The sequence below is a fragment of the Fukomys damarensis genome, unplaced genomic scaffold (assembly GCF_012274545.1).
Source record: "Fukomys damarensis isolate Sample0158 unplaced genomic scaffold, DMR_v1.0_HiC HiC_scaffold_17, whole genome shotgun sequence".
Taxonomy (NCBI): domain Eukaryota; kingdom Metazoa; phylum Chordata; class Mammalia; order Rodentia; family Bathyergidae; genus Fukomys; species Fukomys damarensis.
This window is the reverse complement of record NW_022900929.1, coordinates 6,992,856-7,017,127: the sequence shown is the minus strand read 5'-3', so window position 1 is coordinate 7,017,127 and position 24,272 is coordinate 6,992,856. Positions and strand designations below refer to the sequence as shown.

The 24,272-nt window shown below is 47.5% G+C and overlaps 1 protein-coding gene and 1 pseudogene across 2 annotated transcripts in view; both read left to right on the top strand.

Annotated features, from left to right (window-relative positions):
- Dnaaf5 (dynein axonemal assembly factor 5) overlaps window positions 1-24,272 on the top strand; it is a 76,596-nt gene that overhangs the window by 28,212 nt on the left and 24,112 nt on the right. Inside the window, exons 9-13 of one of the 2 annotated variants that reach the window (XM_010635464.3) lie at window positions 7,413-7,560; window positions 11,096-11,246; window positions 12,284-12,440; window positions 15,723-15,914; window positions 19,202-20,059. In XM_010635464.3, the coding sequence (XP_010633766.1) occupies window positions 7,413-7,560; window positions 11,096-11,246; window positions 12,284-12,440; window positions 15,723-15,914; window positions 19,202-19,338 (785 nt within the window). In that variant the 3' untranslated portion in view covers window positions 19,339-20,059. Of the gene's footprint in view, window positions 1-7,412; window positions 7,561-11,095; window positions 11,247-12,283; window positions 12,441-15,722; window positions 15,915-19,201; window positions 20,060-24,272 lie in introns of those variants that run through there. The other variant, XM_033764831.1, reaches the window with a different exon arrangement.
- LOC104870261 lies at window positions 995-5,446 on the top strand (annotated as a pseudogene).

Sequence of the window (24,272 nt, the reverse complement as noted above, 5' to 3'; positions counted from 1 at the left end):
GCGTTGGGGGGGTGTGGCCCCGGGGGCTTTGGTTTTTTTTTTTTTTTTTTTTTTGGTACTGGGGATCGAACTCAGGATCTGGCACTTGTGAGGCAGACATGATTCCACTGAGCTGAATCCCTGGCCTGATGGCTCTGCCTTTCTGTTTGTTTTGTTTTGTTTTGGTACCAGGGATTGAACTCAGGTCTTCGCACTTACAAGGCAGGCAGCAGAACCACTGAGCTAAATCCCTGGCCTGGCTCTGCCTTTCTGTCTGTTCTCCCGGAGGCAACAAATGTGGGCTCTTTCCTGAGGTGGAGAGTGTTGCTCATCACCTCCTGCATTATAGATGCAGAGTAGTGAGCCCCTCGCGGTTTTGACAAGGCCTGTATTTCCCCCCAGTGCTAGGGCTGAATCCCCTGGTACATGCTAGCCTAGCATAAGCACTCACCACTGAACTCTACTCCAGCCCTTGACAGGGTCTTCATTACAGAAGTTGCATTGAGTCATTAGGTACATCCTGTATGTTCCAAGTGACTGCAACTTGGTCCTTCCTTGGTGCGCCAGCTTCCATGGTCCTTCCGCACTGTCCCCTTCTGCCTCGTCCCGCCACCTCTTCGGAGGTATAAAGTGTTGGTACTGTGCTGCAGAGCTAAGGATGTATCTGTGGTAAATAGTGAGGTTGCCTAGGACTCAGACCTAGCAAGAAATCCAAAATTGCTCTTGTCAGTTGTGTACAGAACTGTTTCCAGAGCAGAAAAAGGAGGGCTGAGGAGGAGGGCTGAGGACCAACGGTTGCAGCAGAAGTTACCTCTGCAGTTCCCTGCCCTGCCTGCTTCAGACACCAGCTCACCAGGCCTCACTGCTGTTGTGCATAGCAAGAGCTGTTCACCCCATTTCACAGGAGGGAGACCTAGGGCACAGGGCTTATTTTAAAATTGTTTTTTAAATAATGAGGGTTTTTGTTTTTGTTTTGTACCAGGGAGCAAACTTTCCAGTCAGGTGGTGGTACCACTGAGCTAAATCCCCAGCCCTATATGAGAATTTTTTAAATAGATTATTTACAAAAGTCCTATACCAGGCTAAATTTATCTATAAGACCTTTAAAACTTCCAAAATCTACAAAAGAAATGTTTGACTATATTTTCATTTGAAACCGAGTAATAGAAAGATAGACCTGGGAATATTCACAGTGAATCTAATAGCATCAGGTCTTTGTTACATAAGCTCACATAAAATAAGGGTAAAAGCATCAACCCCAAACAGGCAAGATACCTGGGTTATATAAGAAACGGTTAATATAACTAGCAAGGAAACAGAGTTGGGAAGTGTTCATTCAGCCTTCCTAATAATACAGAAATATGAGTTAGAAACTGCAAGTATGATTTCTTAATCTGTGAAATAAGACTAAAAATAACAAGCTTGTCCTCAAACTGGGAGCCTTGGACCCTGCTGTGGAATTCCATGTGAGTAGTCCTTGTGGAAAGCAGCTGGGCAGTACATCTGTAATTCTGAGTGTTCATAGCTGCCTACTCAGCAGTCAGATATATGAGGCTCTATGCTAAGGAAGTGATCCTGGTGTGGAAAAAGCTCTGTACCTAAACTATTCAACAGGGCATAACTTAATAGCAAAATTGGAAGTGACCCAGATGCCTAGCAGGAAGTTACACATGTAAGGGCGTTTGCACAGAAGTATGTCCTGGCCACTGTTAAAAATGACCACCTTGGGGTGAGCGGCGATCTCTTGCAGGTCGGGTGTGCGCACAGCTGCTGGTCCCATGGCCCACGCTGCTGAGGTCCACAGGCTCAGACAGTGCGCTGGGTTGGGCAGTTCCTGTCCTTGAGTGCATGCCTGCAGATCAGGCCTTCCGTCTGTCCCAGGCCATGGCTTCAGCTTTGGAGGAGTTGCAGAATGATCTAGAAGAGGTAAGGTGTTGTTGGAAAAGGCCACAAGGAAGAGAGTATGTGATGCCCTGACAGTTGAAAAATCCAAGATTGAAACAGAAATAAAGAATAAGGTGCAACAAAAATCACAAAAGAAACCAGAATTTCTTGACTGTGAAAAATGAGCTGCTATGCTTGTTCCCGTCACAACAGGATATACTGTGAAAATCAGTAATTACAGATGGGATAAGTCAGATAAGTTTTTGAAAATCTACATTACCTTAACGAGTTCATCAAATTCCTTCTGAGAATGTGTATTTCATAGAGAGGTCATTTGATCTTTTGATAAAGAATCTAAATGGAAGAGTTACTCTATGATTGTGAACAAGCTCTTGAAACCCGTCTCAGTGGAAGGCAGTTCAAAAAAAATCAAGACTGACACAGTTCTTATCTTATGTAGAAAGAAAGCAGAAAACACACAATGGGAGTATTTGACTCGAGTTGAAAAACAATGCAAAGAAAAAGAAAAGCGATCCTACGATGCTGAAACAGATCCTAGTGAGGGATTAATGAATGTTCTAAAGAAAACTTATGAAGCCAAGCCGGGGGCATTGTGGCACACGCCTGTAATCCCAGCACTCGGGAGGCTGAGGCAGGAGGATTGCTGTGAGTTTGAGTCCAGCCTGGGCTACATAGTGAGTTCCAGGTCAGTCTCAACTACATGGTGAGACCCTGTCTCAAAAAACAAACAAAAAAAAAAAAAAACCGGGGAAAAACCCAAAAAAAAAAAAAAACCGGGGAAAAACCCAAAAAAAAAAAAAAACCTGGGTAGAATCCAGACAGAAGCAAGCCAAAGGAGACACAGAATTTTGAGACTTTTAAGTCCTTCTGAGAACTATTATATGGAAATACTGATATTTCCAGTAGGGGGGAATGTTAGTGATATAAATTTGTCATATAAATTTGACAGACAACTGCATATGAAGTTGACAGACATCTGCAAAGCCTTCAAAGTAAAGGCAATGAATTCTATTTTTTTTTGAGACAGGGTCTCACTATGAACTCACTATGTAGCCCAGGCTGGTCTCAAACTCACAGTGATCCTCCTGCCTCAGCCTCCCGAGTGCTGGGATTACAGGCGTGAGCCACCATGCCCAGTGACTTCTCCATTTCTTATTGGAGGATTTATTTAAATAAGATATAAATGTTTCCTCAAAAAAAAAATCCCAAAAAATGACCACCCCTGAACAGGAGGAAAATGTTCATGGTACAAGGCAAAGGGGAAGACAGCGGTGGAGCTTGTATGCTTCTTGTGAGGGGAACTCGTACTGGAGGCAGGAGTCCATGGGCTCTCCATTTTGGTTTTGTTTTTTAACTTTTTTAATATCAAGTGGCCCACCTCACAGACCCTACCAGAGCCCCCTGGAGGGCTGTCAGCATAGAAGGGCATGTGATCCTTCCCTTCCCATATTTCAGCAGCCCACTGTGACCCAGAGACATGATGCTGTTTTCTATATTTAGGCCAGGAAATGTAACTTGTTTCCAGCTTGTTAAAATGGAGAGAGTGAGTTTAAAAGGCAGGAATGACTGCAGAGATAATGGCTCTTACAGCAGGGAGGCCTCTGTCCTAGGAACATGCTGGCATGCTGGACGAGGCCATGACTGAGAGGACGTCAGGGCAGCAATGTCGCAGGGCCTGTCTGGTGTAGTGAGAGGCCTTACTGGGCCCCACGCGGCCCAGCTGTTCGCACTCACAACAGACACAGAGGCACTCAACTGCTCAGCTTGACTTCCATTTCAGAGCAGTATGGGGTGCTGAGCATGCGAGCCTCTGGACAGTCTGCCTTAGTAAACCGATAAGACAAGATACTTCCAGCAGGGGGACCCCCTTACCCAGGGGTGTGGAGAGGAATGAGGCCCAGTTAAACTTCATGTGATCCCATGTGGCCTCTGGCTCTGCCACACTCAGGGTTGCATGTAGGTGGTCAAAAAGTGGACTCTGCTCTCAAATTGGCCTGAGATCCCACAGCCTCCCCTCAGGGCTGTGTCCCCATTATCTCAAGCCCTGAACTCCTGGGCCTGCCCATCCATGCCTGGCAGGGCTGTGTGTGTGTGTGTGTGTGTGTGTGTGTGTGTGTGTGTGTGTGTGAGAGAGAGAGAGAGAGAGAGAGAGAGAGATTCCACACCAGCAGCAGCCACTTGGGTGTGACTCACTGAGATTTGGAGGCAGGAAAAATAAGGGAGGCCCTCTGGGTGGGCCAGCCAGGCTCCTCAGGGTCAGACACTGGACACACGTCCCACATCTGCTGTGGGGGGCTGTTAGGAGGTCAGCTAGCTTTGGGCAGATGTTTCTAGGCATCATGTAGATGACAAAGGTGGCCTAAAAGTCCAGGGATGCGTCTAGGATCCACAGCCAGAAGCCAGGCCCAACGCAGCTCTACACCTGTCTTTGAGTTTTGGGCTTACCCTGTCTGCAGAATGCATTTCATTGGGTATATTTTACTTTAAAAAGCAATTCCTAAAATCCAGTGCTTTTCAAACCCTGAGTGTTGGCTGCCCCGGCCTAGAAGGCTGTGGCCCAGGGTTATTTCCCAGGGTGTGGTACTGCAGACCCAGTGGTGCAGAGGCCATTGGCACACTCCAGAGGACCAAGTGAGAAAGGCCAACTATGTTGGAAACGGCCTGTTCCTTAGTCTCCCCCACACTGACTCAAGCCTGGAAGGCAAACCTAGGCCTGGACAGGATCAATGTCATCAGTAAGCTATGCTAGTAACATAGACCGGACACATTTGTGTCTTTCCACAATGTCAGAATTTAGTATATAACAATAAACTCACAAGCTACATCAGTTTCATCAGCCTTATCTGGCTGAGTACTCAAAGTCCACTCTTGGTAGCCAGTAGTTGGGCAATCACGAGTTCTTTCGTTCCAATCTTAGTAATATCTACAACACTCAAGCCACACATCATGCTTCATAAATTAATACATAGGTTATAGAACAGCGAGGAAAGGGTTAAGAGTATCTGTAGTATTGGAAGAGACAGCAAAAGGCTCAGAGTCTGCAGAGATGTGCAGAGTTACCATGGGTGGTCAGATAAGATTGCAGACCAGGCTGAGCTGTTTTGAGGCCTGAGGCTTACTGCACTTGCAGAGGTGTTTGGAGCCAGAGTCTGGGCCGCACTGAGCATGGAGATAGGGCTGGGCTGAAAGCTGGGACCAAGGGCCTGCTCATGACTCATGACACCTTCGCCAGGTGGTCTGATGAGATGACAGATCGGTATGCATTGTTGCCACTGTACCCCAGTGTTGGGTACCCCTCCTGTATGAGCCAGGTGAGATACTTGCGGTGTTCCTTGGTCTTGTGTGCCCAGTAAGTTTGTGGTCCTGGTTTTCTGTGATATAACTGATATGTCATGTGGCCCAAAGTAATTTGATATGTTTACAGGTGAGAATTTTTGTCAGGCAAGATTAATTTATGTGTCAATTTGTGCCACAAGGTTGCTCTGTGCAGCTGAGGTCTGTTCTTTTTGTCAGGTTTGGTGTGTTCAACATCTGGTGGTTTTCTCTTTGCACAGATGAGTGACCAAGTCATCTCAGCATTTGCACTGCAGTGGCACAAACCACTGTTCTATGAAACAGAGTCACACAGGGCAAAGCATAGCCTGGAAGCCACTGTTGTGTACGACGTGGAGTCACTCACGGCAGGGCGCAACTGCCCTACACGACCAAATCATGTAGATAGTAGGAACTGGCTTCAGGGAAATGCTGCCAAGATTTTACTTATAATAGTATTCTTTCTGACTTCCTGGAGTGACTTCCTGGCTGAAAGTGTAACTTTTGTGTGTCTGTCCTTTCACCTGAACTCATCCTGTTTCATCCCAGAGGACAGCCCCGAGCCACACACTGGCTCTGCAGGTCCACATCTGCCATTGCAAAGTCTGAAACGCTCCCTGCCTGAGGCCAATGCTAATACTATGTCAGGTTTTGTGTCAAGTGCTTGAGCCATTTAAAGTCCCCTGTCTTTAGCTGGGCATGGTGGCACACACCTGCAGCACTCGTGAGGCTGAGGCATGAGGATTGCTGTGAGTTTGAGACCAGCCTGGGCTCCATAGTGAGTTCCAGGTCAGTCTCAACTACATAGTGAGACCCTGTCTCAAAAAAAAACCAAAAAAAAAAAAAAAAAAAAGTCCCGTCTTTTTATACCATAAATAATGACAGACACACTGCACTTTTGAGGAATTTTCTTTGGGGGGGTCTTTGTTTTTATTGGTATGTGTTTTGTGGGAAGCCATGAAGAACACATTGAAATGCACACTTAGGTTTGTGCATCTTCTCTCTTTTCCTTCATGACTAAAACTCTTCAGTCTCGGGAGTTTGATGTTTATTCCTGAATGCTAGTTCTCATCTCATCAGACTTTTATCATTTTTTTCCATGTCAGTAGAGTCTGAGCAAACCCCTGGATCTCACTGTGCTGGGGATCCCGAGCTTTGGTACACCATTCCTTTTCCCATATCTTAGTGGGTTTTGTTTGTGTTTTTCTTTCCCTACTCTCCATGCCCACATACAGCTTCATCTGCGTGAGGCCGCCCTATCCCATTTTGTAAGTGTGGTACACATTTGGTTTGGCAACACTTTTTTTTGTTGTTGTTGTTGTTTTGTTTTGTTTTGTTTTTGTGGTACCGGGGATTGAACTCGGGTTCTTGCGCTTGCGAGGCAGGCCACTGAACCACTGAGCTAAATCCCCGGCCCAACAACACCATATTTTAAAAGAGCAGAGGTGTAGGTTGCTTGGCTTGTTCTCTAAATTATAGAAGAATGAGCAAAGCATGTTACAGAGCAGACTGACTTGAACAACTTGTGTTTGTTCTAAAATCTGAAGCCCTGTTTGTTGGCACATGGTGAAGCAATAAAATGTTTTGGGCCTCTATTCTGGATTCATGAGGCGTGTTTGGACACCAGAGTTTTTTTGTTGTTTTTTTTTTTTCCCTACCCAAAATTCTTGAGTTTCCAGATCAGTTAGTTGCCCACCTGTTTCTGAAGTCTTCATGGTATAAGTCAAGCTGTGTCCATTTCCTCTTCTGTTGTTTGGAAGGAAATAGTGGCTGCAAAGCTTCTGAGACACTGTAGACAATGTATACATTTTGAACCACTGATTTGAATGGTGTGTGTGTGTGTGTGTGTGTGTGTGTGTGTGTCTACTGGGGAACGAACCCAGTGCTTTGTACATGATAGGCAAGCACTCTGCCACTGAGCCGCAGCATGGCCCTTGGTTGGTCTTTAAAATATTGCTTGACTTTAGTTTTAAGAATTTAGAAAACTAAGAAAATAGAAAGCTTACTGCTGAGTGATAAGAGACTCCAGGAGATGCCATTTTCCATTGAGAAGCAATCAGATCAGGAGAGCAGCACTACTGGAAGGGCAAGATACAGTGTGTGGAGCTCTTCAGTGCATTCCCAAGTGCTCCTTCTCCCAGGTTGGCTTCCTGCCCAGAGCCCAGGCTCCTGCTCTAGTCTACAAATGGCTGCAGCCTATCTCTCTGTTTTTCCAGGCCCTGCCGTGGGAGAAGCACTGCAGCACGTGGTCCCCACCCTCAGGACCTGTCTCCAGACCACAAGAGACCCCCATATGTGCCTGAAGCTCTTCTCTGTCCTCTCCAGCCTGCTGCTGAGGCCCAAGGACACCATTGACTCCCAGGGGTAGGTGGTCCTTGTGTCTGGCAAAGCAAGCCCTTGCCCCCAGGTGTTGGGCAGGGCTCCCCAACACACACACACACACACACACACACACACACACACACACACACATCACTGATCCTGGTGCTGCCCCTCTCCCTGCACTATGCAGAGTGGAGGCCTACCCCCAACACACACATTGTACCAGGTAAAGGCTCCCTCCTCCCCCCACACTGTGCTGGGTCACAGGTGAAGCTTGAGGATACCCCTGAGCTTCTCTGTACCCAAGCCTTGCCACTGTTTGTTCCCACCGGTAGACAGCACGATCAGAATAGTAGTGCATTGCAGAGAAATGCTGAAACAGTAAATCAAAGTCATTTTAGTGTGGTCATTAAAATTCCATTGAATGAAAAAGTTTTAGGGAACATTAACTATTAATGGTTTATATATTAGCAGTTCTCGCTTTTAAAAGCCTTTTGGTACCTTTCAAACCTAGCAAAGAACTGATTGAATTGCCATTGATAGTTAAAGCAGTACAGATAGTCTTCTATTATCTGAAAGAACTTTTAGCTAGCATTAAAACAGTAAGAACTTCCAGTTTTACTGCTGTGAAGCAAGGAAAAAGGAACAAAGAACTTGGAAGAGAAGAACAAGCCTATGGGAGGGAGAATAGCTGTCATAGTGGCCCTGGCCAGACAGGAAGTGGCAGGTGACCTGTGTGCCAGGCTGTGGGTGGTTTACAGAATCCAACAGTGCTCTGGGGAAGAGGCCCCAGCAGTTCTTAAGCCACCATTTTTCTCTGTTAAATCAGCAGAACACCCAAAGTCACCCTGGGTCCTAGCCTGAAAGGCGGGAAGGGGTGGGGACAGGTGGCAGGGCACAGCTCTTAGGACACAAACCTGGAGGCTCAGACTCCATCGGGACCTGGGAACCCTCCTCTTCCAGGAAACAGGTTCATGGAAACAGATGTAGCCAACAGACTACAGTTTCCCATGCAAACAATTTGGTCATTTAAACTTTGATTGCAACCTTCATCTCTTTTCTGCTGTTGGGCCTCTAGCCAGCCCATTAGGAAATTGTTTCCTGCTTGTCTACAGAAACCTCAAGGCCAGAAGGGATCATAAAAAGGTACTAATATGAGCCTTGGCAGCAGCCCTGAGCAGGCAGACTCACGTGTGGGTGATGCATGAGGCAGTGTGGCTGCAGAGACGGCGGCTGTTGCCTCACACTCTGCCTGAGTTCCAGGTCTGGCCCAGGGCTGCTGCTGGGCTCAGTCACAGTTTGAGAGGAAAGCCTTCTTAGGGGAAGAAATCAGTGTCACCAGAAGTAGAATGTTCAAATAAAAGTTATTTAAGTGAGATAATTAGGTATTTTTGTAGACAGGAAAGATTTAAAAAATAAGATTTGGAGGGCTTATAAAATGATAGAATCATCAAGTGTCTATGATGCTGCTGGACAGGGATACTGGAAAGGGGGCCCCTGTCAGCTGGCATCTGTGTGGCATTTGGGTCAGGATTCCTTTTCCAGAGAAAGCACATGCACAGCAAGCCCAATACAGTGACACTGAACAGTGTCCTCTGCCAGACCCTCCTGGCTTGTTCTTGTCACCAGCTGCTACTTGCAGGCCTACTTGAGGCAGAGCTTCTGCCGGCATCATCCAGGCTTTCTGTGGATCAAGCTATAGAGGAAGGTTGTCTTTGTCCATTATTTTGCAGCCCTGCTCCTAGCAGCCTCTTGCTTTTGCTAAGCCTGTGATAAGTTACCACGAGGAAGCCGAGAGGGCCTGGGAGGGAGGAGCCCTCATGAGGCTGCTGCCTTGGATCCATTCCTCATTGCCAGTGAAAACTAGGAACACCTTGGCAACCACAGAGTCAAGTTTGTATGTAAAACTCGCATGGCGATGAAGGTAATGCACGTGATCTTACGAGCAGTGGCTCATAAGTGGTTCATCTCTCAGCAGAGTGAGCCCCCAGTGGAGTCTGCTTAGAAGGGGTCTGTGGGACACATCTCCCAGATGTGGCCTGCATTACAGGGCCTGCTGTGCATCTTCTGTGCAAGGAGAACTCCCTCATTGAACGTATTTGTCTTTTCTTTACTGCCCTCATGCTAATGGTGTAGACAGCAGATTCTGACACGCACTAAAAGTAGCCACAGCTGTGGGGCTGCAGCCACCTTCCTAAGTGACCACATTATGGTCCAGTCAGTGCTCAGACGCTCACCCTCAAGCCGCTTTTCCAGGCCTCTTTACATAGACCCTTCAGAGATGGCACAGGGCTAGGTCATCCTAAGCCTCTTTTTTTTTTTTTTTTTTTTTTTTTGGTACCAGGGATTGAACTTGGGACCTTGAGCTTGCAAAGCAGGAGGGGGAACCCCTGAGCTAAATCCTCAGCCTTTCCAAGGTGCCCTCTTGTGGATCACTGCTTAAACATTAAAACACATCGAGCTGGGTGTGAGTACACAGTGTAATCCCAGCACTTGGGAGACTGAGGCAGGAGGATTGCCACAAGCTTGAGGCCAGCCTAGGCTCCATAATGAGTTCAAGGCAAGCCTGGACTGCATAACATGACCCTGCCTGAAAAAAACCCTGCCAAATAAACACATTTAGAACTTGAATTTATGCATCATCCTATCCCAAATTAACTTTCTAAATTTGCTTATCTATCATGGCCCCAAAATGCTCATGCTGGGAACAAGCAGATGGGACCTGCAGAAGCACTTCCATGCAGGCAGCACACAGAAGCAGCCAGCCACTAGGGCAGCACCAGCAGGCCACATGGGGTGGTCTTCAGTACTGTTCTGGGATTGCAGTGTAGCAGCTGAAGGCCTGCAGGTGCATGGAGCCACTGGGAAATGCTAAGACCCATTTCTGCCATTTCAGCAGGTCTCAGGGATGCAAGTACAGCACTGAGGGGGCACATGGGCCTGTGGGTTCTCATGCTGTTTTGCCTTGTTTCTGCTGAGGACATGATGAACCTGGTGGGTCCCCTCAAAATGACGTTATGTGGACTATTGCGGGAGTTCCTTGCTTTCCTAAGGGATTACCCCATGTCCCCACATCTGGCCTCCCTAAAGCTGAGCGGGCCTGCAGCTGCTGTCCTTGCTGAGGTGGAAGGTCACATGTTCACAGGCACTTGGGCCTGTGTTGTAAGTGGACACTGACAGGACTTGAGTACTGAGCTGTGGGTCAGGGTCACTCAGGTCTCCTCCATGGAGCCCCCGGCAATAAAGAAAAAGGCTAAAAATATATTCTCTGGCTATGAGGCTTTCTGGAGAACCGGGATCTAATGCTGGTCAAGGTGAGGCCAGCTAGAACCCTCAGAAGTGCAGCCCTGTGATAGCCATCTTTCCCTAATGAGGCTGGGCCAGACGGCGATCTCCCTTTTCCCGCTGGAGTCACAGACATGGCCACTGCAGTCCGAGTCTCCCCAGGAATAGGGGATATTCCCATTGGTGTCACTTCCAGTTTTTCCTATTGACTCTTCCCCCAGCCCAAACCGAGATGCTTCCTTTGGAGCGAGTCTCTGTCCTTGCTCACCACTGTCTCCTGTGTTGGCTCCAGGCAGTTTTGTGGCTACCTTGACACAGTGGTGAAGGACATCTTAATGCCCAACCTGCAGTGGCGAGCGGGGAAGACAGCTGCAGCCATCCGCACGGCTGCTGTGTCCTGCCTGTGGGCACTCACCAGCAGCGACATTCTGTCAGCCAAGCAGGTAAGGCTTCCAGGACTTGGGCAGATGAGCAGCTGGGACGTGCAGGCTGTGGAGGAAAACAGACAGGCCTGAGAGCAGGATAGAAGGCAGAGGTCTGGCTACCAGTCAGTGCTATAGATTTTGTCTTCTTTGATAAATTGGGGGCCTGGCAAGGATTTGGTCTCCTAGGTTTCTTTTTTATTTTTTTGCAACAGGATCTCACTATGTAGTCCAGGCTGGCTTTGAACTCACTGTGTAGCCCAGGCTGACCTCAGCCTTCTGAGCGCTGCAATTAGAGGTTTGGACCACCATGCCCAGCTCTTAGGTTTATATATTGAATATTATTTTTTTTTTTACCAGGGATCGAACTTGGGACCTTGTGCTTGCAAGGCAGGCGGCAGAACCACTGACCTAAATCCCCAGCCCCATATTGAATATTCCTTACAAAACTAAAAAATATATATATATATATATATTTTTTTTTACAAAACTAAATTTCATCATAGGATCCATCAAGGTGGCTAGGCCTTGGGCCTCTGTGTTGGTTCCATTTGTGTTGGGCCAGTGCAGGGAATCAGGAAGCAGTAGGAACAGCTACTGCCTTGAGCTTGTATGTCTTCAATTGCACAGCATTGGGGAAGCCTTTCAGCCAGGTCATGTGGTGTGTGAGCGCCCCCTTCTGGTGCATGGAAGGGTTGTTGCTCCAAAGTGCTCCTGGACACCCAGGTTGCAGGCACCCACAGGAGGCAGAACTGGCCTTGCTGAGGGATTCGGAATTATGGGTTACTAGAAATCCACTGACCAAGTTAAGACAAAAATTGTTCAGATCCAGATTCTAGTCTATTTGGTACAACTTTTTTTTTTTTTTTGGTGCTGGGGATCAAACTCAGGACCATGTGCTTGTGAGGCAGGTGGCAGAACCACTGAGCCCTGACCCTATTTGTTACAGCTTTTATGGCAGCTTTTCAGACTGTATTTTGCCAGGTCAACTGGGCCCCTCTTTGCAGGCAGTCAGAGCAGACCTGCCAGCACTGTCTCATACATGCTCATGGTTCCAGGTGCAGGACGTGCAGGATACATTGCTGCCACGGATCCTGGCTGCCCTGGAAGAAGATGTGCAGACCACCCGGCTGATCTCCTGTCGTATCATTAACATATTTTTGAAGACCTCTGGCGATGTTATGAACCCAGATAAATTCATCAAAGTTTATCCTGGTAGGAGATTTCTGTTTATCAAGCCATGCATATACATTTATATTCAAGTGTCTTTTATAGCCGAACAGAGAATGTTACGTTTTATCTTAAGGTCGTGTTGGTACTATGAGCCCAGACACAGCAAAGACAGATAAAATAATAAATGAATAGCAGAACCCAGGTTGAACCTTCTGGACCAGAGTTGAGGGTGGGAGCAAAGCCCCACTCCACTGCAGCCCGGCAGGTGGCAGGGACCCCAGAGCAGGAGGACTGTGGCCAGGCCCTGGTTTAAAAATAAGGTCTGGGGTGAGGCTGCTGTACCCGGCTTGCTGGAGCAGGTGCCTGCCCTGCAGCAGGGCTTGTGACTGCAAGGGAGGATGGGGCTGTGCCCCTGGCTCAGGTCTCAGCCATCACTACCCAGTGTCTGCCATTTTGGATGCTTAAGCATCAGACAAATCCTAGCTAGAGTCAAGGCCAGGAGTGGGAGGAAATGAGGCCTCAGAAGCCATCAATAAAACAAATGCTGAAAGCCGGGCATGGTGGCGCATGCCTGTAATCTCAGCACTTGGGAGGCTGAGGCAGGAGGATCACTGTGAGTTCGAGACCAGCCTGGGCTACACAGTTCCAGGGCAGTCTCAACAACATAGTGAGACCCTGTCTCAAAAATAAATAAATAAAACAAATGCTGAGCTGAACAGCAAATGCAGAGAAGAAAAATCAATCACTCAGGTAAGCTTGGGAGCACAGCTGCCTGAAAACATAAGTAAACCCCAGGACCCTGAAGGAGAACGGATGGACTGAGCTCAGTAACTTTGGAGGGAAGGGAAGCAACACATGACATTCTCTCTTTAATACTCGAAACACTAAAAACAACTTCCATTAAAATTAACTGAGAAACCAAACGATAAACAGGAACAGGAAATAGACAAATGGACATGAGAAGACCCAACAGGGTGTTGTAGGAGGATGCCTGGCAGTGACTTGAAGGGAGGTGCCTAAGGGACAGCTCTGGATGAGGCAGGAGGGGAAGACCTGCACATGTGCCTCTTCATGGCCTAAAACTACACATGGAGTAGCAACACATTGAGTCTCGATGGTTTTCATGATTCCTGGAATGAATAACTCTGGAATTTATAGCCCAGTGTACGTGTAAATCTGAACATGGTTGAAGGCTGATATTAGTGAATTGAAAGGCGTCATTTCCCTAAAATACAGCTCCTCCGAAGAAAATGAAGGTGTAGAGGAGGTGAGGTATGAGCCCTGGTAAAGGAGGAGGGCGGGGCAGCATTGGAAAGGAGCAAGATGTAGAATCACCCAGACTGAAGACAGACGTAGACTCTCAGATCCAATGTGTGGGACAAATGCTGAGCAAGACACTGCCTCCCAAAGAAACCAGAAGTCCAGGCCTACTTGGATTTGGGTTTTTTTGTGGAAGTGGGGATGTTTTTGTTTTTAGTCACAAACATTTTTTTTCCTGCCCATAGTCTCTATGGCTCTATTTCCAAATGAATTCAGCCAGAGTGAGTTGTTGGCTTCCAGGGTAAATTGGGACATTGTTTACTTGTTTGCGGTGGAAGCCAGCGGAAAGATGGCACATATTTGGGCATTTGTCCTGCAGTTTACGGCGAGTACATAATCCCTCGTGGCTATATTCATGACATAAGAATCCCTCATAGATTTCTGTACTTGTTGGTGCCAGTTCTGAGCTCTTGGAAGATCCATCACCTTCTTGGCCAGAGAGGTAAAGATGAGCATAGGCACCTCCAGGCCCCCTGGCACCAGCTAGTGGACAGGGATAGCAGCATGAGCCCATTAGAGTTGTGGCTGCTCGTGAGAGCACTGTGGCTACCACAGGGAGAACTTGAGGCAGCCTTTTCTGTCCAGAGCTGGAATCAGCATCACCATCATAAATTAATTCCTGCAGTGGCCTGGGTGCCCATGAACCTAAGGGAAGACATCTCAGCACTCTGATGTTTATGAGTCGGCCAACCTTGTGCAAGTTTTGAGTCTAACTCAGTTCCTTTATCCTGAGATATGAGTGTTGTTATGCCTGCCTCAGTTGCTGCTGGAGACTTCAGTGAGATCACACATGTGGTGCTCAGAGTGCAGCCCAAGGTGACTCCCTCCTTGATTTGTAGATGTGTATTCCGTGCCTTGTGCTGCCAGAGCCCAGCACCCTTTGGAGCTTATGGGTGTCTCCCCTGAGGTGATCCAGCTGATCCTGTTCATCCCAAAGCCCTGACCTCTTGAATGTTTGAAATGTTTATTTGTGCCATTCTGTAAGCTAGGAGTGGCTTGTTGAGAGTGGAATGTAACCTCCATGCAGAACAGAATGAGTTCAACCTGTGTGTGCAGCTGGGCGGCCTCACGCCGGGTGGGGCAGCCCCTTCCCCTTTCAGCGCTCAACTCCATGCTCATTCATTCTCTGGAGATGTGTGCGAGTAGGTGCCAGAGGGTTTTTTACGACCATGTAAAAAGACATAAGTTTGCTGGGCATTTAGCTGAGCGGTTCGGGGGCCTGCCTTGCAAGTGCAAGGACCCGAGTTCAATCCCCGGTACCAAAAAAAAAAAAGACATAAGTTTGCTGGGCATTTAGCTGAGCGGTTCGGGGGCCTGCCTTGCAAGTGCAAGGACCCGAGTTCAATCCCCGGTACCAAAAAAAAAAAAGACATAAGTTTGATAAAAACTTTAGCTGAATGTGGTGGTGCAGCCTTGTAATCCCAGCACTGTGAGTATCTGAGGCAGGAAGTCACAAATTCAAGGCCCTCCTGAGCATCTTAGCAAGACTCTGTCTCAAAAAATTTTTTTAAAGAGCCAGGGATGAACCTCAGTGAAAAGACTGGTTTCAATCCCTAGTACAGGGAAAAAGCTGAAAAACCTTACTGATTAACTTTGAACATCCTACCCGTCAGGAAAGACTGTTCTGCGGTGGCAGCAGCAAGGCCTGGTCACCAAGTCCCCCAGAACAGACTGATAGCAATGAGGTTGTCCTGTCCCCCTGGGCTGCTACTGGAGTGGCCAGCTCCGGAGGCCTGTGTATGACTGACTGTATGACTGTGTGTGACTGTGTGTGACAGAGCTAGGGGACCCCCCCAAATGAGGGCATTGTGGGTCTGCTGAGCTAGCAGGGCAGGAGCACCTCACCCATGGGTGCCAGCTGCATGGCAGTCTCCCTTAGAGGTATGGGTCTCCTGGGACTAAGGGCGGTGCTGCCCAAGAGTGAGGATCAGATCCATGAGTGGGTCTTTACGGGTGAGATATCTGCTCTGGAGCCTCTAACACCTATCTGGGCCCTCCCTCCAGAGCTCTTAAAGCGCCTAGATGATGTCTCCAATGATGTGCGCATGGCCGCTGCCTCCACCCTGCTCACCTGGCTGAGGTGCATCCAGAGCTCCGAGGGCAAGTCATACTATCAAAGCAGCATCCAGTACCTGTACAGGGAGCTCCTCATTCATCTGGATGACCCTGAGAGCACCATCCAGGACACAGTCTTAGGTGAGCTTTCTGACACCTTTGGCCCATATTTGAGGATCCAGGCTCAGCACATGCTGGGGGCTGTGGTGACCCCCGGGTACTTTTGTCTCTGTGGTTCAAGCAGCAATACTTAACTGTGAAACAAATTTTCCAAAACAAAATAATTAGCAAGAAAAGTAGCACTGCTTATCCCTTTAATTTTTAGCTTGACAGAAGACAACTATATTTCCACATGTGCTTCTGCATTTTCTTGTTGCTGAGACAAAATACCCAACAACCACAAGTTAAGTTAGAACAGGTTTATTTAGCTTACCATTTGTAGTCCATAATTGGTTGGCTCCTAGGCAGGGTGGTGTGGCAGACAGGCATTGAGAGATGGGCAGAAGGTAGCAAAGCAAGCAAGCAAGGGACCTCAGCAGCTTCTTTTTGCCCCTTTTATCCTTTATCTAAGCTACCAGGATTAGAGTGGTGCCAAACCAATCAGTGGATTGATTTAGTAAATCATGCACCCTTAATCCCAGCATCACACACTCAAGATTCAGTCACCTCTGAAAAAAGCCCCACTTATGTCTGCATCTGGCTTTGGGGGGACATCTATATACAAGACATAACATTCTGCCCCTGGCCCCCAAAAGATTCATGTACATGCCCTCACACAAAAGGCATTTATTTAGTCCATATCTAAGAGTTGCCAAAGTCCTAACAGTTTCAGCATTGCTGAAAAGTCTGAGTCCACAGTCTCTTCTGAGATTTAAGGCAAACTCTTAAATATGAGCCCCTATACAGATGGAAAACAAAATTAAACACTTTTTACTTTGAGTGGCATGAGATAGACATTTCCATTCCAAAAGATACAAATAGGGGTATACAAAGGAATGGGACCAAGGGCTGGGGATTTAGCTCAGTGGTTCTGCCACTTGCCTTGCAAGTGCAACGTCCTGAGTTCAATTCCTGGTACCAAAAAAAAAAAGGAAATGGGACCAAATCTAGCAGGGCAAACATTAAGTCTTGTAGTTTCATGTCCAGCATCTGAGGTGAGATGTGAACTCCAAAGGGCTTGGGTGGCTCTGCCTCTGTGGCACTATCAGTAGTCATAGCTCCCATGGGTTTTCTCTTGGGCTGTCTGCTCCCTCCCTGCAATTTTCCTCAGGTGGTCAACATTCCTTGCTTCAAACTTTTGGGGTCTCCCCGACACCTGCTTCACACTCACAGCTTCACACACTGTCCTCTCAGGGGCACACTACCTGGCCTCCCAGACCTCCTTCTGAACCTGCGTGGAAGCCTTCCTGACCCCACAACTCTTGCATTCTGCACGCACCTAAAACCAGCACCATGTGGATATGCCAAAGTCTGCTGCCAGCTGGAGGAGTAGCCTGGCTCCCTTCTGTCTTGACTGTAGGGGTCCAGTGCCTGTGAACTGAATCCCAAAGAACAATTTCCCTAGGCTGCCACCATTCCAGAAGATATCACTGTGGGGGCCTCTTCTCAAAGCAACTCTGTGGCTGCAAAGGCTGGAGTTCTGCTGGTTCTTGGGTTGCCCCCAGGCCACTTTTTCTGTTGTGTTTTGAAGTACTTGACTTCTTGCTAGTGTTTTCAGCAACCAATTTCTCCTCTGTTTTATCTTTGTAGGCTGAAACTTTACTGGACTCTCTTTCTGGCTGGCTAAACTCAAAATGTTTGGAATCTTTCTGCTGGGCTCTTTGCTCTTGATTTTCAACATAAATCTGGCTAAAAGCCCCCAACAGTAGCCATGCCACTGCCTCAGCATTACACTGCCTTGAATTTCTTCTGCAAGATTAGTCTGCCACCCTTAATCTCAAGTCTCTGGACATGAGCAAAATGCAGACAAAACTTTCTACCAAGCCGTATATCATATAATCTGGAGTCCCAACAGCCAGTGCAGTCCTTCCCACTACAAATCTCCTGAGCCTGGGCTTTACTGGCAACATTTCTATCAGCTTCTCATCTTCTGAGCTCTGACCAGAATCTCCTAACAAGTGCAGCTTAAGGTGTTCCAGGTGGCATCTCCAAACTTTCCTAACTCTCCCTTTCCCACAAGCCAGTTCCAAAGGCTCCTAAATCACATGGTCAGGTACAGTCACAGCAACAACCCCACTTCTCTGGTACAAATTCTGTCAAGTTCATACAAACGTGGCCGAGTGTTCGTCCCTTCTCGTCTTGGTATTTCCTTGCCTGTCCATTGAGGTTGCCTTGATTGAACTGTTTATTAGTTCATCATATGTAAGTCACCACAGACCATAGGATGTGTGGGGACCTAGAGAGCAGCACTCTCATCTCAGCTCTGGCCCTGACAGATGTCACCTTCAGGTGGCCTCAGGTGGCCCCGGGCTGTAAGGTGAAGGCGTCAGAATGCATGATGAAAAATGACTTCTTTTTCTGCAGCTCTGATTGAGTGTGTGGACTTAATTTCGCAGTATGCTTAAGTGGGCTGCCTGTCACCCTGCCTTTGCTGTAAGTGTTTGGGGAGGGTGGGACAGACATCTAAACATGAATCACATTTCCTTTTTTTAAGGATTATCCAGGATGATTTTTTTTTTACATCAATTTTTTTTCCAGGTTTTTTTTGGTTTTTTTTTTTTTTTTTTTTTCCGGTACCAGGGATTGAACTCAGGTCCTTGCACTTGAGAGGCAGGCGGCGGAACCACTGAGCCAAATCCCCAGCCCCGACTCGTGTTTCTAATAAGTACATTTCTGTTAATAGAAGTCTTAGAAAATTTCTGTGCAACTTTTGAAACCTGATTACATGGAAGTTTTCACTAACTGCATTTAGAAAGAAGCCACCTGTCCACTTAAAGGTTTCACAGTTACTTTAAAATACTTTTTAAAGTAGATAGTGTAGTGTGGGCCAACTATTAGCTGGAGGAGGAGGATTCTGTAGAAGGAGGTAAAGCCCAGAAGGCCAGAGAGGCTGGGACCAAGTCAGGTCAGGAAGGGGCACAGAGGTGCTTGGTTGTATTTCCTGCTTCCTTTGCTGCATTGCTCAAGCACCCACTGCTGTGGGGCTTGGTTCCTGAGCAGCAGATACTGTATATACAAACAAATGATCCTAAAACAGTTAAGCTGTCACCCACAGCCCTAAGGCTGTGTGGGAGCACCTGTCCCTTGAGCTGCTAGCTCTTTTAAGTTCTCTCTGTCCATGTTGTGCCCTGAGTCATAGGCCAGCTGCATGGGGCTGCCCATACAGCTTGTATAGATGGTCTGACCTGACGCACAGCTAATTTGCACATAACAGTAGGGCCCATTCGTGTCAGCTTCTGGCATTTTCAAGATGTTGCATTGTTTTACAGAGGTGCTCAAAGAGGGCAGTGCGCTCTTCCCAGATCTCCTGGTACGCGAGACCGAGGCTGTCATACACAAGCACCGCTCAGCCACCTACTGCGAGCAGCTCCTGCAGCACGTGCAGGCCACTGCAGCCACACAGTGACCATGTGCTGGTATCCAGCACCTCTGCAGCCTTGAACCTGTGGCATCCTCAGGGCACCTGTGTTAGCAGCCCAGATGCACACAGCACCCAGAATGCACCAGAGATGCCACCTGCCATTCACCCTTCCAACAGTGCTTCTGGCCAGCATCGATTAGTGGGTTCTGTATTTTTATGTCTTACTCAGAGAGACTTTCCGGTGTCTATAGTGCTGTCAGCTGCCCACACTGTCAGCCAAATCAGCTGATTATTATCATTTTTTTAAGTCTCTCATGTCCTGCAGGGTTCTGTCTTGCTTAAATGCCTTCCAAGAAAGTTCTTAACTATTAAAAAAAAAAAAACAAAGTGATTAGAAAAAAGAAACTTCACCATTCTTTGGGTTCTGTCTCAGACTACCAGGAATTTGAAGTCTTGACTGTTATCGGTGAAATGTTACCCATTTAATTACACTGGAACTTGTTACCTGGACGGAAATCCATGGTTATAGTATTTTTAAGTTAGTAATGCTGACAATATTGTGCTAGGACAGTCAGATCTCATTCTGGTTGCTCTCTTAGCAGCAATAAGATTGTATTATATTCTCCAGCATACTTTACGCCCAAGTGCCTAAAAGATTGTAAGGGGGATATTGTTACCTTAAGCCAATATTTATATTAATGCAGCAAGGAAAGGCTGTTACATTTTCTACTAATCTCATATTAACCTATGTGCTCTGGTGTTTGAAAATTTAATTAAATTATTCAAATTATTTTCCTAACTTTATGACTTTTAGATTTGACCTTTTTTTTTTGGTACCGGGGATCAAACTGGGGACCTTGTGCTTGTGAGGCAGGCAGCAGAACCACTGAGCTACATTCCCAGCCCTAATTGACTTTTTTGGAAACTAACGTTTCCTTAGCTTTAGCCTCACAGTTGATCCAGCCTTAAGAATTCTGGGCCATGGGCTGGGGAATGTAGCTCAGGTGGACTAAATGTGTGTTCAGCCTGCACAGGCCCTTTGTTCAGCTCCCAGCCCCTAGAACAAAATTTTAAAAAGAATTCTGGTCTATATGGGTTGTGTCCACTGTTATTTGCTGTAATGTCCCCTCTTGCCACCAGGTGGCAGGAGCTCCCAGCAGACCCGGCCATTGCCAAGTGGTCACCACGGTACCCTTAGGGTTTACCTTGAAAAAGGAGAGGTGTATGGGTGAAGGCAGCCAGCCTTGGTGAGGCACTGCCCCTGCACTGTAGCCCAACTGACTGTGGCCCCTGGACATTGATATCACCTCTGCCCCTTCCCCAGCTCTGCTGTCCTGACTGCCCTCAAGCTCGATCCCTGTTATCAGTGGCTGCAGAGATTCAGGAAGCCCTCAGATAGGGCCTTCCCTGTGCCCTCTTGCCTTCTGCCCTTTGTGTCCCCTGCCATCTCCTTGAAGGGCCCTTAAGACCCATCCACCCAACCCACCCCACCCCTTGACAGAATCATTGGTGGTGGCATCTTTACCTGGATACTTAGTAGAAGTGAAGTTACAGGCCTCAGCCCAGCCTGGTGAGTCGGCCTGGGAAGCAACCCGGAGGGTGCTGCAGCATTCAGACATCAAGAGCCTCATCTCCATCACAAGGACCAAAAGTCAATGGCTGAAACCGTGGCTGAGCTGCCCGGCTTACAGGGTTGGTGCAGCTGCAGTGATGGTGTGGGAAGGACCAGCAGTGCCTTCTGGTCTCTGTTTATCTCCAGAGGAGCTGCTGAGAGACGCCACTGTCATGGTCAGCAGAGCTGGCTTGAGATCAGCAGGTGTGTTCAGAAAAGGATCCAAGCCAGGCACAGTGGTGCACACCTGTAATCCTAGCACTCTGGAGGCTGAGGCAAGAGGATCACCGAGACTTTGAGGACAGCCTGGGCTACATAGTTCAAGGCTAGTCTGAACTATATAGTGAGACCTTATCTCAAAGAAAAAAAAAAAAAAAAAAGCCCCACCCCAGCCACACCTGAGAAGCAGTGTTAATTCTGTGAGATTTTCGTTCAGTCAGCAAATATTTACAGAGCCTTCTGTGCCAGGTACCCGGTAGTGAAAGATGAGTGTAGCCCCTGAAGTTGACCTTAGCATCATTACCAAGGTATAGCTTGGGGGTTTTTTGTTTTGTTTTTTTGGTACCAAGGATCGAACTTGGGTCCTTGTGCTTGCAAGGCAAGTGGTGGAACCACTGAGCTAAATCCTTGGCCCATAGTTTGGGTTTTTTTAAAATTAGTATTTCATTTTGTCTAATATGCCTAAAATATTACCAACATATAAAAGCATTATTAATCTGATATTTTACATTCTTTTTCCTAAGTCATCAAAACTTGGTGTAACCATTTCAACTAGCTGTTTCGAGTATTCAAAAGCCACATGTAGCTAATAACTAGCATATCGAACAGAGCTAAACATACAGTGTTCCTGAAACTGAAAGAAATCCTATGTGAGCAATGTGCCGAGATTGAGAGGCCTGAGATGCAGCTGGCAAGAGAGGCAGCAACAGTTGAGACAGGCCCTGTGGGTTGGGGAGGAGTCTGGTTGACGAGGACAGCTCCTTGCGAGGCAGGCGGCAGAACCACTGAGCCAAATCCCTGGCCCAACTTCTTTCTCATTCATTCATCCTCTTCCTTTTTCCCTACTCCTCTTCCTTCTCCTTCCTTTTCTTCCTCTCCTCCTCCTTTTTCTCCCCCGTTTTCCTTCTCTTCGTCCTCCTCCTCCTCCTCCAAAAGGCATATGCAGATTAATTAAAGCAGAATCAAAACAGTACATACTCAGGAGTGTGAGTGTTCAAGGGCGAGTCCTGACTTCTTTAATTATGAGCCCCTGTTTCCGATTAGTCTGCCCCTACAGCAATGGTTTTCAAAGTGTGACCCTTGTGTTGGCACACTCAAAGCCATCTGGGAATCCATTAGAGATGCAGACTCTCGAGCCCTGACCTTAGAGCCACTGAATGAGAAACAGGGCAAGGCCTGACAGCCTGAACTAACAAGCCCTCCAGGTGACTCTGATAGGCACTGCAAGTGAGGTCCACTGCTCTACAGAATCTGTCCCATGTGGGGCCTGGTGGTGCTACTGACCAAAGCCACTGCAGCTCATCAGCCCCACTTAAACCAGGAGGAGCAGGTTTAGCTCCTGGTGGTGCTGCTGGCTGAGGACTATTGTCGGGCTGTAGTGTGAGTATCACTACACTTGGTGCAATGTTGCCTTTAGTGCTGCTTTTGTGCACTGCTTTCTAGTCTAGCTTCAGCTCACTGTAACTTTTGGGGGATGGGAGGCAAGCTAAAAGGCGCTATCTTCAGAGACTTCTGTAATTTACAGTGAGTCCTAAAACTGCACTGAAGTCAGTTTGACCCAGAATCTAGCTGTTTACTATGGGAAAGCCTACCATGTGGCCAGAAGGAACAACTCTGGAGGAACAGATTGCAGTGTCTGCCTGCTTCCCTACTCGTGAAGGTCAAAACATGAACTTCAAGCTGGTTTCTGCCCCTTCTGTCCTGACACCTCCCAGGCCTGAGGCCTTAGTGCCCCAGGGTCACCTCCACAGCGAATCTTTGCTCTTCCTCTTGGGGGTGGCTATAGGGCCACAGCAGCTCTGGAACTGAGCCCATACTGGGGCCCTCTGGTCTGCGGGGCTCAGCTCCATATGAACTGGCCATCCATAGTAACTAGTCCAAAGTGCACCTCAGACAGGTATGTGAGCACACACCGCTTACACCGGAAGTCCCTCGCCCCAGTGTGGTCTCCTCTGATGGCGATGAACAGGCATTCATTCACCAAACGAATGAAGGACATACAGATCATTGCCATTTTCTGTACAGAAGCAGGTGTGTGTATCTGAGAGCTTCTCTTCACCCTCCTCATCTGTCCAGAAGAGGATGTCTGCTCCCTTCGTGGCCACCAAGACGCATTTCATCTTGGCAAGTAGCACATCAGAGCTTCAGGCAGCCGAGGCTCAGAAGGGGAAGCAGTAGCTGGCCAGTGACCAGCTCATGAAACCGCAGCATGGCGTTCTCGGTCTCAGCCCACATTGCCTGGCTGCAGTTCCGCAGTGGGCACACATCCAGGGTCCTTGGGGATAGTTGGTAGAATGCAAAATTCTGTGTGCACAATTCAGGGAGTTTTAATAAGTTTATAGTTGTTGAACCATCACCACAGCCTCTCCAGGTCCTTCCATCACCCCTCAGCTTCCCTGAACAATTTTCTGGCAGTTCTCACTTGATCTCTAACCCTAGGAAGCTGTCGATCTGCTTTGGGCCTCGGTGATTTCACGTTCACTAATGTTTCATACGTAGGGGGAATCATGCAATACGTGGCTGTATGTGTCTGCCTTTTTTTCACAGGGCAGAGTTTCTGAGATTGGGTTCCATTCCCTGGACCAGGAGGTTGGGGATCTGTTTCTGTAAGAGCGTGATAGTCAATATTTTAGGCTTTGTGGAGTACACAGTCTGTCCCAAGTACTCAGCTCCCCAGGTACCCACTCTCCTGTTGGTGGATGTCTAGGTTGGGGCTACTATGAATAAAACTCTGAACTTCGTGTCCATCTTTGGGTCAGTATGTTTCTGTTGCTTGTGGATGGATACTACAGATTGCTAGGTCTTAACCTGGTAAGCAAGTCCTTGGGTGCTTGATTGCTATTTTTGATTGCTTTGTTGACATATATTTAACTGCACATATTTGAAGCAGGTGATTTTGTGAGTTTAGACCTTAGTGCACACCCATGAAACCACTACCGTGGTCAAGGCAGTGGACTTCTTCATGACATCAGGCCCTTTACAATCTCACTACCTCCGCACTGTGTTCCTGCTCTCCGAGTATTATAATCTACTTTTAGTCACAGGCAATTGCATTTTTTAAGAACGATGTGTAAATAGATTTAGCACAATTATTTTGGGACCTCTCTGTACTGTGGTGTTCATTCTTTTTCATTGCTGAGTAGTATTC